At 34.7% G+C, this 12,879-nt stretch overlaps 1 protein-coding gene across 2 annotated transcripts in view; it reads right to left on the bottom strand.

Moving 5' to 3' along the window:
- The window catches only part of dip2cb (disco-interacting protein 2 homolog Cb), a 55,973-nt gene that overhangs the window by 10,419 nt on the left and 32,675 nt on the right, over nucleotides 1-12,879 (bottom strand). Inside the window, exons 21-34 of one of the 2 annotated variants that reach the window (XM_073848125.1) lie at nucleotides 11,339-11,547; nucleotides 11,132-11,246; nucleotides 8,755-8,956; nucleotides 8,562-8,662; nucleotides 6,804-6,884; nucleotides 6,358-6,481; nucleotides 5,786-5,907; nucleotides 4,313-4,424; nucleotides 4,118-4,227; nucleotides 3,867-3,997; nucleotides 3,607-3,775; nucleotides 2,331-2,501; nucleotides 2,102-2,131; nucleotides 16-77 (exon numbers count right to left, since the gene is read on the bottom strand). In XM_073848125.1, the coding sequence (XP_073704226.1) occupies nucleotides 16-77; nucleotides 2,102-2,131; nucleotides 2,331-2,501; nucleotides 3,607-3,775; nucleotides 3,867-3,997; nucleotides 4,118-4,227; nucleotides 4,313-4,424; nucleotides 5,786-5,907; nucleotides 6,358-6,481; nucleotides 6,804-6,884; nucleotides 8,562-8,662; nucleotides 8,755-8,956; nucleotides 11,132-11,246; nucleotides 11,339-11,547 (1,739 nt within the window). The remainder of the gene's footprint in view (nucleotides 1-15; nucleotides 78-2,101; nucleotides 2,132-2,330; nucleotides 2,502-3,606; nucleotides 3,776-3,866; nucleotides 3,998-4,117; nucleotides 4,228-4,312; nucleotides 4,425-5,785; nucleotides 5,908-6,357; nucleotides 6,482-6,803; nucleotides 6,885-8,561; nucleotides 8,663-8,754; nucleotides 8,957-11,131; nucleotides 11,247-11,338; nucleotides 11,548-12,879) is intronic. The other variant, XM_073848126.1, reaches the window with a different exon arrangement.

Raw genomic sequence — 12,879 nt, 5'->3', positions numbered from 1 at the left:
GTGTGTGTGTCTTGCCTGTCATGTCTCAGTGCTCTCATGTCCACATAGACAGTTGTAGGATCAGGTCCTGATGTTCCCTGCACAAACGTAAAAATCATCTTTTATAAATGGCAGTCAAATTTACTCCAATTTTCTTCAAAACATAAGGTATCATGCTCATCTGGCAGAGAGTTACTGTCAAGGTGACTTACATTAATAGTGAACAGAGTGTCCAAATATAAAGTGCATAAAAAGGATTCAACCAATCAGCAGAATAGGGAAGGTAGAGGAACTATACTGTAGTACAGCTTAGTGTGCAACACTAACAAACAATATCCAATATTTTCTGGGATGTCGATTAGAATTATTAGGTGGCATTTTGTTGAGTTTGTTTCTGTGCTGGTACCTTGGCTGGTTTAAGCCTGTCATGTCAGCTGACTACAGAATATTCTCATATTTTTATATTCTGTGCAGTGGTTAGTTCACAGCAGTGACAGGAATTAACGTTTTTATTAGAGGCCGATATTTGCCACTTTAAAAAAAATGCACTACCTTCATAAGGGCAATTAGATGAATGCATTATTTTTTTTTTTAAATACTTACATTTAATCAAAAACAGCATGCTTGCTTGTGTGATATTAATATCCCATAGAAATACAAGATAAAGACTCATTACATCGCACAGTAAGTGTTCACTCTAAAGGCATGTTTTTGTTTTTTCATACAATTGAGGTCAAAGATTTACACACACCTTGGAGAATCTTAAAAATATTTACCAAAATAAGAGGGATCATAGAAAATGCATGGTATTTTTTACTTGACCTGAATAAGACATTTCACATGAAAGATGTTTACATATCGTCCACAAAAGAAAATAATACTAGAATTTATAAATATTAAAAAATAATTAATAAATACCCCATTCAAAAGTTTACATACACTTGATTCTTTATACTTTGTTATTGCCTGAATGATTCAACAGCTGTTTTTTTCAGTGATAGTTTTTTTTTTATGGGTGCCTTATTTGTCCTGAATAGTGTTTTTTGACATCCATTTTTTCACACTGAGGACAACTGAAGGACTCTTATGCATACCATTACAGAAGGTTCAAATGCTCTCTGATGCTCCAGAAATAAAAACAACACATTAAGAGCCAGGGGTGTAAACTTTTGAACAGAATGAAGATGTGTGCATTTTTCTTATTTTACCTGAATATCATATTTTTTTCATTTAGCCCTTCAAAAGCTATAGCAGATACTTACATGTTTCCCAGAAAACAAAATAAATTAAATTTACCCTGATCTTCAAATTTAAAACGTTTTAACCCCCAGCTCTTAACACATTGTGCTTCCTTCTGGAGCATCAGTGAGCGTTTGAACCCCTGTGATAGTTGCATTTGAGTCCCTCAGTTGTCCTCAGTGTAAAAAGATGGATCTCAAGTTCATACAGTCATAGTTGGAATAGGTTCAAATATACAAAAATGCTGAAAAACCAAAGAATTTATTGGACCTGAAGAATTTCTCTGAAGAACAGCGGGCAGTTTAACTGTTCAGGACAAACAAGGGACTTATGAACAGTTATCACAAAAAAAAAAACAGATGTGGATCATTCAGGTAACAACACAGTATTAAGAATCAAGTGTATGTTAAATTTGAACAGGGTCATTTTTATACATTCAACTATTATTTTCTCTTGTGGACTATATGTAAATGTTTTTTATATGAAATATCTTATTCAGGTCAGTAGTAAATAAAAAACAAAGAGGTGAAATTTTCCCATACCAATGTAGTTGTGAGATATTTGTGTTGTAAAATAATATAAAATAAATAGATTTATGCAACAGTGAAAATAATGCAAACTGCTGAAACTAATCAAAAATGTGAATGCAACATAATTTATGTTTTTGCACTGTTCAGGCTTAAATCTGTAGATACACATGCTTTCATTTCCCACACACACATTTGAGGTGAGGTTAACATGATGATGTTTGATGATTAGCTGACTTGTAAAAATAAGTAGTCATGCACACAGGATGATAATTAGTGAATTTACTCCCACATTTAAGTATGGTTGTAGTAACCCAGCTATGAAATGATGAGGATCAGTTAAAGTTCAGTCATACCTGCTCAGCAAGCTTCCCCAACCTATGAGGCTACATGAGGAGAGGAGAGGAAGATGTGATGTATAAATATGTTAAAAAAGTAAATTAAAAAAATGAAAAATAAAGCAAAATAATAATACAAAACTAAAATATAAGGTTAAATGAGTTACATGATTAATAAAAAGAAAAAAAAACGGAACACTGGGGATGCAATTAGGCCATGAAATCAGATATTCTAGCTAATACTGACCTGTAGGCAGATTGCGAGATTGACCCTGCAGCCGAAGGCAGTGCTGACAGCACGCGGATGCAGCCCCACGTCCTTAAAGAGCTTACAAAAAGACTGCGTTAGAGCGACGCGAGGCCGCTCTTCTGCCACAACCACACACGAACGCACACGGATCAGATCCATCCCGCGGGCCTGAGGGAGACATTTTTAGTTAGTTTTTGTAGTTCTTCAAGTCAAAATAAATGAACATGAGAATACTGCCTAATGCAAGAAATAAAATAACTATTATATGCGACCCTGGACCACAAAATCAGTCATAAGCCAATTTATATACATTAAATTATATTTTTCATTAAATAACCTTTCCATTGACGTATGGTTTGTTAGAATAGGACAATATTTAGCCGAGATACAACTATTTGAAAATCTAGAATCTGAAAGAGTGCAAACAAATCAAAATATTGAGAAAATCACCTTTAAAGTTGTCCAAATGAAGCTCTTAGCAATGCATATTACTAATCAAAAATTAAGTTTTGATACATTTATGGTTGGAAATGTACAAAATATCTTCATGGAACCTAATCTTTACTTAATACAGGGTTTCTGCAGATTTAAAGAAGTGAAATGTAAGTCTTTTTAAGACCTTTTTAATACTAACAAACTTTAAAGACCTAAACATGTATTGTAAATTTACATTATATTACACACACACACACACACACACACACACATATATATATATATATATATATATATATATATATATATAATGTGTTTAATTTAAAAAGAAAAATACATTTCATCACTGTCATGAATGATATTTATTACTACAATATACAGTGAACTTTTCATATCTGGAGACAATATTCCACCCAAAATATCCCCACAAAAGTACCACATCACCGAGATTTTAGTGGTGTAAACAATTTATTCTGAAGCAATATTTTCATCGGTGTTCTTTCATCAGAATGGGGAAGAAAAATAAAATCTTCGGTCTGTCCAATGATTGTAAACAGTCATTAAGTCCATCAGACTTAAGATATTTTATCGACAATGTGACCAAAAATACTTAAGACCCATAGAATCTGAATTTAAGACATTTTAAAACTTTTTAAGGCCCCACCCTGTAATATCCTAATGATTTTTGCCATAAAAGAAAAATCTGTATATTTGGCCCATACAATGTTTTGTTGGCAATTGCTACAAATATACCTGTGCGACTTATAACTGGCTTTGTGGTCCAGGGTCACATATTTTATTTTAAGTAACAAAAATGATGTTTAACATGTGCGTGTACCTTTAGAGAGTCAGTGAGAGAGCTGAGGGATCTCGTGCAGAGCTCCATCACAGAGTATGAGCAGAACGTGTCTCGGACTTTAAACTGACTGACGGACTGCAGCCACAAAGCAGGATTCACCTCTAGATCCATTGGAGAGATCAGAACAGTCTGCTGCCCTGCATACACACTACGCACACACAAATAAACAAATAAAAATGTGCTTAACATGTGTTTGCATCTGTATTTGCATCTCAGGTGCGTGCATACGTGGTCTGTACCTGCAGAGACACCACAAGACAAAGCCAAGGCCGCAATACGGGTCAAGACACACGGCCACCTCCCGAGAGGGATATAACTCACACTGCAGTTTAACAGAGCGACACAGGGCACTGGTTGCATTGTGAGACATCTGCAGAGAAAGAGAGTAATGCTATTTTAATTTAATACTGTTATCAATGCTAAATAATAATAATGATCACATCTGTAGTCCATAGATAAAAACATTAGTAACAAGTATGAGGAGTCTAACCTTCACTCCAGCGAGCATGCCTGTAGTAGACACACTGAAGTCCAAATATGCCAATGAGTCTGGGTCACATGGCTTGTACAGCAAGGGACAACGCCTCTTTGGCAAGTCGTCTGATAAATAAACACACACACGCTTCTGATGAGCACCTGACAGGCGTAGCTCTAAACAAAGATCTCATGTCCCTCACAAACTTACCTGTTTCCAGGATAGGAGGCCATAATTTAAAGTCCACAGCCACTGATGCATCTCTGGACTTCAGAAGTTTAGAGATTGCTTGGGTGGTCATAACACACACTGAACGACTAACCTGCACATACCAGCACATTTTTTCATTAAAAACATATTTTTCATAGCTTTATGTGTTGTCTCATTCTATAATTCATTTAAAAAATCATATAAACACCAGCTGTCACCCTATATTTCCCAATGATATGTTTTAGTAAGAATATTTTAATGCTTAGTTTTATCAAAGCTCTTTAGTTTTAATTGAGATGCAATGCAGAACAATGATGACTAAGAAATGCACAATAAAAACATTCATCAAAAGCCCGATGTATCATACAGTTGAAGTCAAAAGTTTACATACACCTTGCAGAATCTGCAAAATGTAAATTATTTTACCAAAACAGGTGGGATCATACAAAATGCATGTTGTTTTTTATTTAATACTGACCTGAATAAGACATTTCACTAAAACAATGTTTATGTATAGTCCACAAGAGAAAACAATAGCTGAATCTTTAAAAATAGCCCTGTTCAAAAGTTTACATACACTTCATTCTTAATACTGTGTTGTTACCTGAATGATCCAGTTTTTTTTTGTTTGTTTGTTTAGTGATAGTTGTTCACAAGTTCCTTGTTTGTCCTGAACAGTTAAACTGCCCGCTCTTCTTTAGAAAAATCCTTTAGGTCCCACAAATTCTTTGGTTTTTCAGCATTTTTGTGTATTTAAACCCTGTCCAACAATGACTGTATGATTTTGAGATCCATTTTTTTCACACTGAGGACAACTGTGGGACTCATATGCAACTATTACAGACGTTTAAACGTTTACTGATGTTTCAGAAGCAAAAATTATGCAAAGAGCCTTTTTGAATTTGAAGATCAGGGTAAATTTAACTAATTTGTTTTCTGGGGAACATGTAAGTATCTTCTGTAGCTTCCAACTATTATTTTCCCTTGTGGACTATATGTAAACATCTTTTATGTGTAATATCTTATTCAGGTCAGTACTAAATAAAAAAATAACATGCATTTTGTATGTTCCCCCTTTTGTTTTGGTTAAATAATTGACACTTTTTGCAGATTCTGCTAGGTGTATGTAAACTTTTGACTTCTGAATTCCGAATTTACTTTATAAATATCAGTAAAGATTTCACAGCAAAAAACGTGCACCATGACCTTAAGGGCATTTTTAGAATTATACTAAAAGGCTTTCCTCAAAAAGTATAAATTATATTATTATTATATTATATTAATATAAAAGATCATGTTCAACAGGTTTTGCAGTAAAGTTTGGATCACGTTGATAAGTTAGAATATATGAATTTGAGTATTACATGTGATTAACTAGGGTTAATTATTAGGTACTTCTCTAATAATTTAATTCATGTAAACTGTAGGTGTGGTGGAGATGTTCTGAGGGCGTGTGTGTGTGTGTGTCCTCACCTCTAGGATCATTTTAACTGTAGGTAGTGTAGTGGAGATGTTCTGAGGGTGAGGCGGTCGTACAGTTATAGGAATACAGCCTGCATACAGACAGCCATAAAAGGCGGCGATCAGGTCTAAACCTGCAACACAAACCAAACAAAACAGAATTAAATTTGTAAGCTGAAAAAGACACCACATTTAGTAATTTTCATTAATGGTAATTTGATATGTTTAACAAAATTGACTGTTTTATTACGCAAACGTGATATCATTTAATTAGAGGGGGTGACTCTTAAATGTGAATTACAGAACAACTTATTGAAATCTGCAATTAGCACCACAGAAAAAAACAACTACAGATGGGATCTCTACCCAGAATCAGAGCTCAGCATATTGCTGGTGTGAAGTTTATTAACTAGTGCTCTGACAACAAAAATTGCAATCATTTATTTGCAGCTTAATTTGGCTATTTATTGGCTTTATCCTTAAACCATATCAATTTGGGAGCTTTTCTCAGCAAATATTGAAATGCAATTAAATGCAAATAATTTGATAAATTAATTTGCACTTCATGCAATAAAATTAAGTACCTGGTGGATAAACTAATGCTACATGGTCTCCGTCTCGTAGCTGTCCTCTTTCATACAGCAAAGTGGCGATTTTCTCTGCTCTCTTGTGAAGCTGTAGACAGGTCAGAGAGCTTCCTACTGCGCCCTGAAACACACAAACATATTTATAAAAAAACAATTACATACCTGAACTCATAATAATCAGAAATGCTCTTTATTTTTGATCACTTTCTTTTTTTTCGAAAATTTTATTTTTGCTTTTTTTCCGAACATCATAACAACAAACAAAAGACAAATGAAATATAAAAAAAAACAATAAAAAAAAGAAAAAAAAAACACAAGGAGAGAGATACAATATAAATATCACAAGTGCAACATATTTAGCAGATACAATATGATTTTTGATCACTTTCTTAACACTCACTGCTGAAGGGAACTGAGGAAAGTAATATATATATGTGTGTTACCCGTGAGTTAATGAGAGTGTAGAGTATGTGGTCAGGTGTTGTCTGAGCTCTCCATTGCAGCACCTCCGACAGAAAGAGGAACTAGAATCCACACAAGAGAAAGAATAATCAGTATAAGCAAAAAAAGACAAGCATACACACTCACACATATACAAGTTTTCCTTTAGGAGGTCAGGTGAATTTGTGTTTTACAGACATACAGTGGTGTGAAAAAGTGTTGGCTCCCCTTCCTGATTTTTTATGTTTTTGCATGTTTGTCACATATTTCAGATCATCAAACTAATTTAAATATTAATTAAAGATAACGCAAGTAAACACAACATGCAATTTTTTAATTAAGTTTTTTTATTATGAAGGGAAAACAAAATCCAAACCCACATGGCCCTGTGTGAAAAAGTGTTTGCCCCCTAAACTTAATAACTGTTTGGGCCACCCTTAGCAGCAACAACTGCAATCAAGCGTTTGCGATAACTTGCAATGAGTCTGTTACAGCGCTGTGCAGGAATTTTGGCCCACTCATTGGAGGGTTTTCGAGCATGAACCGCCTTTTTAAGGTCATGCCACATTATCTCAATAGGATTCAGGTCAGGACTTTGACTAGGCCACCCCAAAGTCGTCATTTTGATTTTCTTCAGCCATTCAGAGGTGGATTTGCTGGTGTGTTTTGGATCAATGTCCTGCTGCAGAACCCAAGTTCGCTTCAGCTTGAGGTCACGAACAGATGGCCGTACATTGTCCTTCAGGATTTTTTGGTAGACAGCAGAATTCATGGTTCCATTGATCACAGCAAGTCTTCCAGATCCAGAAGCAGAAAAACAGCCCCAGACCATCACACTACCACCACCATATTTTACTGTTGGTAAGATGTTCTTTTTCTGAAATGCTGTGTTACTTTTACGCCAGATGTAATGGGACACACACCTTCCAAAAAGTTCAACATTTGTCTCGTCAGTCCACAGAGTATTTTCCCAAAAGTCTTGGGGATCATCAAGATGTGTTCTGGCAAAACTGAGACGAGCCTTTATGTTCTTTTTGCTCAGCATTGTCTTGGAACTCTTGCCAACTTCTGCCCAGTCTCTTTCTTATGGTGGAGTCATGAACACTGACCTTAACTGAGGCAAGAGAGGCCTGCAGTTCTTTAGATGTTGTTGTGGGGTCTTTTGTGACCCTTTTTCTCCCTTCATAAAAAACCCCTTCATTTAAAAACTGCATGTTGTGTTTACTTGTGTTGTCTTTGATTAATATTTAAATTTGTTTGATGATCTGAAACATTAAAGTGTGACAAACACACAAAAAAAAAAAAAATCATTAAGGGGGCCAACACTTTTTCACACCACTGTACTTTGCAATTTCACTTCAATTTTAGCTGTTTCCACTTGGTTTGGGGTAAAAAAAATTGTAATTGTAATTTAAAGGCTCCAGGTTTGTTGTGTTTTGTAGGGGTGCACAAATAGTATTATTAAATAATAAAATACATTTGTTTTAAATAAAATAATGATAATTGCAATTTACTGATAATTTACTAACCCCCATCTCATCTAAGATGTTTGTGTATTTTTTCAGTCAAAATGAAATTAAGGTTTTTGGGGAAAACATTCTAGGATTTTTCTCCATATATGTTTCTTTTAGACTGAAGAAAGAAAGACATCAACATCTTGGATGACATAGGGGTGAGTAAATTGTCAGGACATTTTTATTCTGGATGTGAACTAATCCTTAAATTGTTCAGCATTTAGAGATCCTAATCTCTGAATTTACCTGCTCATTGTCCTCCATGTGACTCAGGTCTCGTCCGCTGGCCTGAGCCATTCGCTTTCCTGCAACGAGATTCCCCACCATCACAGAGGCAGGACCCACCTCTGCAACAAACACAGATAATATTTACATCTTATGTTTTATGTAACACAAACACATGCTCTATAACAAGGCTTGTACTCAAAGGCTTGTATACCAGGTTGTTTCTGTCTGGGTTTGGGCAGGTTGGTGATGCAGGAATGAGGACACATGAGGATGCTGCAGGGGTGTAGCGCTCCCTCCAGAAACAGCTGTTTGGTCTCAGACAGGTGGATTCCACCCAGAGGGGTTTTGGGGAGGGTGTTGGCAGGAACTAATGCCAGGCAGTACACCCCCACCTGATGAATCCCATCTATAGCCTAAACACAGACACAGGTTTGGACAGAGAACTCTTTATTGTTAATACAAATCATTATTATTGACCTTACTCATATAATTAATACACTGAAAAGAACAGAGGTGTGACTTTAAAGCCTTGAGTAACAAAACACAACTGAAGCCATACTTGGAGCTTCAACTGAAATAAATATATTTCTAAACAAAAGATTTTTTGGTATTTTTGAAACAAGTATCTAATGTTAACCAAGGAGGTAATTTATTCCTGTAATGGCAAGGCACATGTGATATAATCCTTCAGAAATTATTCTAATATGCATATTTGGTGCTCAAGAAACATTTTTTATTACAGAGTGTCTATTTACACTAAGTGCAAATAGTCCGCCTTGTTGGCAGAGGCTATTTACACTAACTCTGCCCACGAATGTATGATCGGGTTAGTCAACATTACAAAAGACACCTGCTGAATAACAGCTCCAGTGGCGTTGGTGGCAAAGTGTGTAGCAGTGACTTTTTCGACCCAAGTTTGAATCCACCTTTGGCCGGACTCTTTCTTCTTCCATTTTTACATCACATTTTAGCATTTAATTTCAATAAAATTAAGGAAATAATCGAAAAGTGTCAAATAAAGTACCTCACAGGTATGAGTGGTTTATTGTCCCAAGATGGCATCTATTTAGTCATTTTAGTAAAAAAATGACAATTTATACTCAATACTTTATTATTATTGCATATGGTTTTATAATTTACTAAAATACTAAGGTCCAAATACCTGTCACTTGCACTAAGTAGTATAAATAGCATCTAGCATCTAATATTACTGCAAAGAAAATACTGCCATTTTTACTTAATGTAAATTAGGGATGTAACGATATTATCGATATCGTAATAGCAAAACTGTCTTGATATTATTGTGGCCACATGATGATATAAAACGATAGGTCTTCTGGACAAAATGTGTAGTTTTTAAAATATATTTAAACTTCTTATTCTGACATAAAATGTCTTTAAAGTTGTATTTTGGACCTTTGGCACAGTATCTGTCAAACAAACTAAAACCGAAAGCTTAATCCCTTCACCAAGCCTGTTTTCGATGTGCGTTTTAAAGCGTGTGCACTTCTCAGGCGTTTGGCTCGTGATCTGGTGTTTTCTGTGCCTCAGAAAGGCTCCGTTCACAGTGAAAGCAGAGAACCTGATTATTTCATTTGGGATGTAAAGACCATCGAGTTATGCTTTATTTTAGCGGCAGATGATTACAGCATTTCACTAGGTTTGTAGTGAGACCAGGAGTTTTCATCAAAATAAAAGCTATACTGCGGTTTTCGTCAAAATAAAAGTTTAAAATTACCTTTTTTTTAAAAGTCTGTTTTCACTAAAGCTGGAGTTATCTGTCAAAATATAAGCTCTACTGTGGTTTTCGTCAAAATAAAAGCTTAGAAGTGCAGTTTCTGTAAGTCTGTTTTCACTGAAGTTGGAGTTTTCTGTCAAAATAAAAGCTCTAATGTGGTTTTTGTAAAAATAAAAGCATAAAAGCACATTTTTTGTAAGTCTGTTTTCACAGAAGCTGGAGTTTTCCATCAAAATAAAAGCTTAAAAGTGCAGTGTGAATTGCTGACAGCTAGCGGTTTAAATGGGTAATATTACTGCAGTCCAAATTCAAAATAGCTCTTTCAAGTGTAAAAATTAGGAAAGAAGTACTGTTATTTCCCTACTGTAGTGTAAAGCAAAAATAATAATACATATGAAACATTTTCATTTGTCTTCTTTTTTTTTTAATAAGAAAACATTTTTAAAATATTGCAATAAATATTGTACCGTGCACTTCATTTCGAGATATTACCGTATTGTGAGATTTTGATATCATTACATCCCCATTTTATTTTGTATAAAGAATTACAATATGTCCAGACCTGGCACAACACAATATAGCAATAAATCAGCCAGAGTCAAAGGTTCTGTCCTTATGAGTGATGCCACAACAGGTGATATACAATGGTTTGGTTTCTATTTTTGTCATGTCATGGTGGGTTGCCACACCCACAGCGAAATCTCATTGGTGCAAAATCCTCACCTACATAACTATATATTAAAAATAAAATGTTTAGCATGGCTGTGACTTTGTTGCATAGTATAGCACTTTTGTCTTCAGCAAGGACGAAAAAAATGCAAATTTTGAGTTTGGTTATGTGTGTGTGTACCTGCAACACTCGGCTCATCCACTGGTAACTCTCTTCTTCAGTTGAATCTGGTCTCTGTTCTGCTACCAGCACAATCCTCTCATCATACAACACATTTACTGAGAACACCACCGTCCTAAATGCAGCAAGCAGAGACAGATTTAAAACAAGAATTTTTTTAGAATAACACTGATTGAGTATTGCCTTGGCCTTCTTTTTAATACATACCTTCCTCTATAAATGAACTTCATGGGCTCCACAGCAAGAGCAGTAGCGATGATATCATCAGCGTTGTGTTTCCGACCCCCGACCTGCATTAGTCCTTCAAGTGTACCAGAGATGAAGATCATCCCACCTGGACCCACAAACCCCAGCAGACCTGACCTCACAAATACACAATCGCTGAGCAGTCCACCGTCACATGCCACTGGACACACCTGCACCATAGAGACACAAAATAATTTACTGACTGACAGGACCCAATCACTAAATAGCAGGATACACACACTTTCTACTTTCTACCAACATTTAATCATAAAATTGTTGACAGCTTGAACCAGCTAATTACTATAAATGATAGGGATGCACGGAAATGAACGTTTTTGACCGAAGCCGAAAAAAATTAAAAACTGGGCTGAAGGCGGATTACCAAACACAGTTTTCCGTGTTTTTTCCCCCCCATGTATTTTGCCATTTTTTTCCATCATTGCATAAATTAAATAGCCAAAATCTTTTACACTTCTGTTCAAAAGTTCAGGGTTGGTAAAAAAATTTTTTAAAGACTGCAAAGCTTATTTGTAAAAACAAAAATAATTTGTAAAAATAAATAAATATATTTTTGTATTTAAACATGGGAAATATTATTACACTTAAAAAAATGTTCTGTATTTTAAGGAAAGACACTGCAGGCAAAAACACAGCTTTTTCATGAACCTGTCAAGATTTTGTGCTTTTTGGAGTTTCATAAAGTGTTTTTTTCAGACTAGTGGAAAGAAAACACCCAAAAGATACTGTTAAGTGTTTCTTTATAGCACTTTATCTATTTTGTCAATAGATTTCAATTACAATACATAATTTTAAAGGCTGTTTTCTCAAAATTATTATTGTCTCCTACACTGAGCCAAAAAAATCTCAACTTCAGTAGCACTTATACACACCAAACTTGACATTTTTATTCCTGTCTATATCCTGAAGGTTTTTACAAAGGGATTTGTTAATATTTAATTTGCTCGATTTTATACAACTTTTTATTCCCCCAAAAATGGTAAAAAAATACATTTCTGAATTATGGAGTGACAAAATGAAATACCCAAAGTCCCCTCTATAAAAACATTTGACTCTAATATGTTAAGAAAATTAAACAAGTTTTTTGAAACTGACTTCATCCAGTGTTTAGATTTGTGTACTAGAAATGTATGCAAATTAGCGCATATTTCATTAAATAATGCCTCATTTGCATATTTAAACTTAACATTTTAGTAAACTTGTAATACAAAAAATGTTTGCAATTTTCAGTGTAATCAATTAACTGGGTAAGTAAGGTGATAACTATTAGTTAATTATTTTACCCTATTCACCTGCAGTGTCTCGCCTTAATAGATTAAAAATATATATTTAAGAACATCAAACATTTTAAAATTGCTTAAGAAATTGGTGCTCAAGAAACATTTATTATTATGAATGTTGAAAACAGTTTTGCTGCTTAATTTCAGGATTCTTTGAGGAATAGAAACTTCAAAAGAACAGCATTTGTTTGAAACAGAATTCTT

This window comes from Garra rufa, chromosome 10 (genome assembly GCF_049309525.1).
Source record: "Garra rufa chromosome 10, GarRuf1.0, whole genome shotgun sequence".
NCBI classification, from domain to species: domain Eukaryota; kingdom Metazoa; phylum Chordata; class Actinopteri; order Cypriniformes; family Cyprinidae; genus Garra; species Garra rufa.
This window is presented reverse-complemented; position numbering and strand designations above follow the sequence as displayed.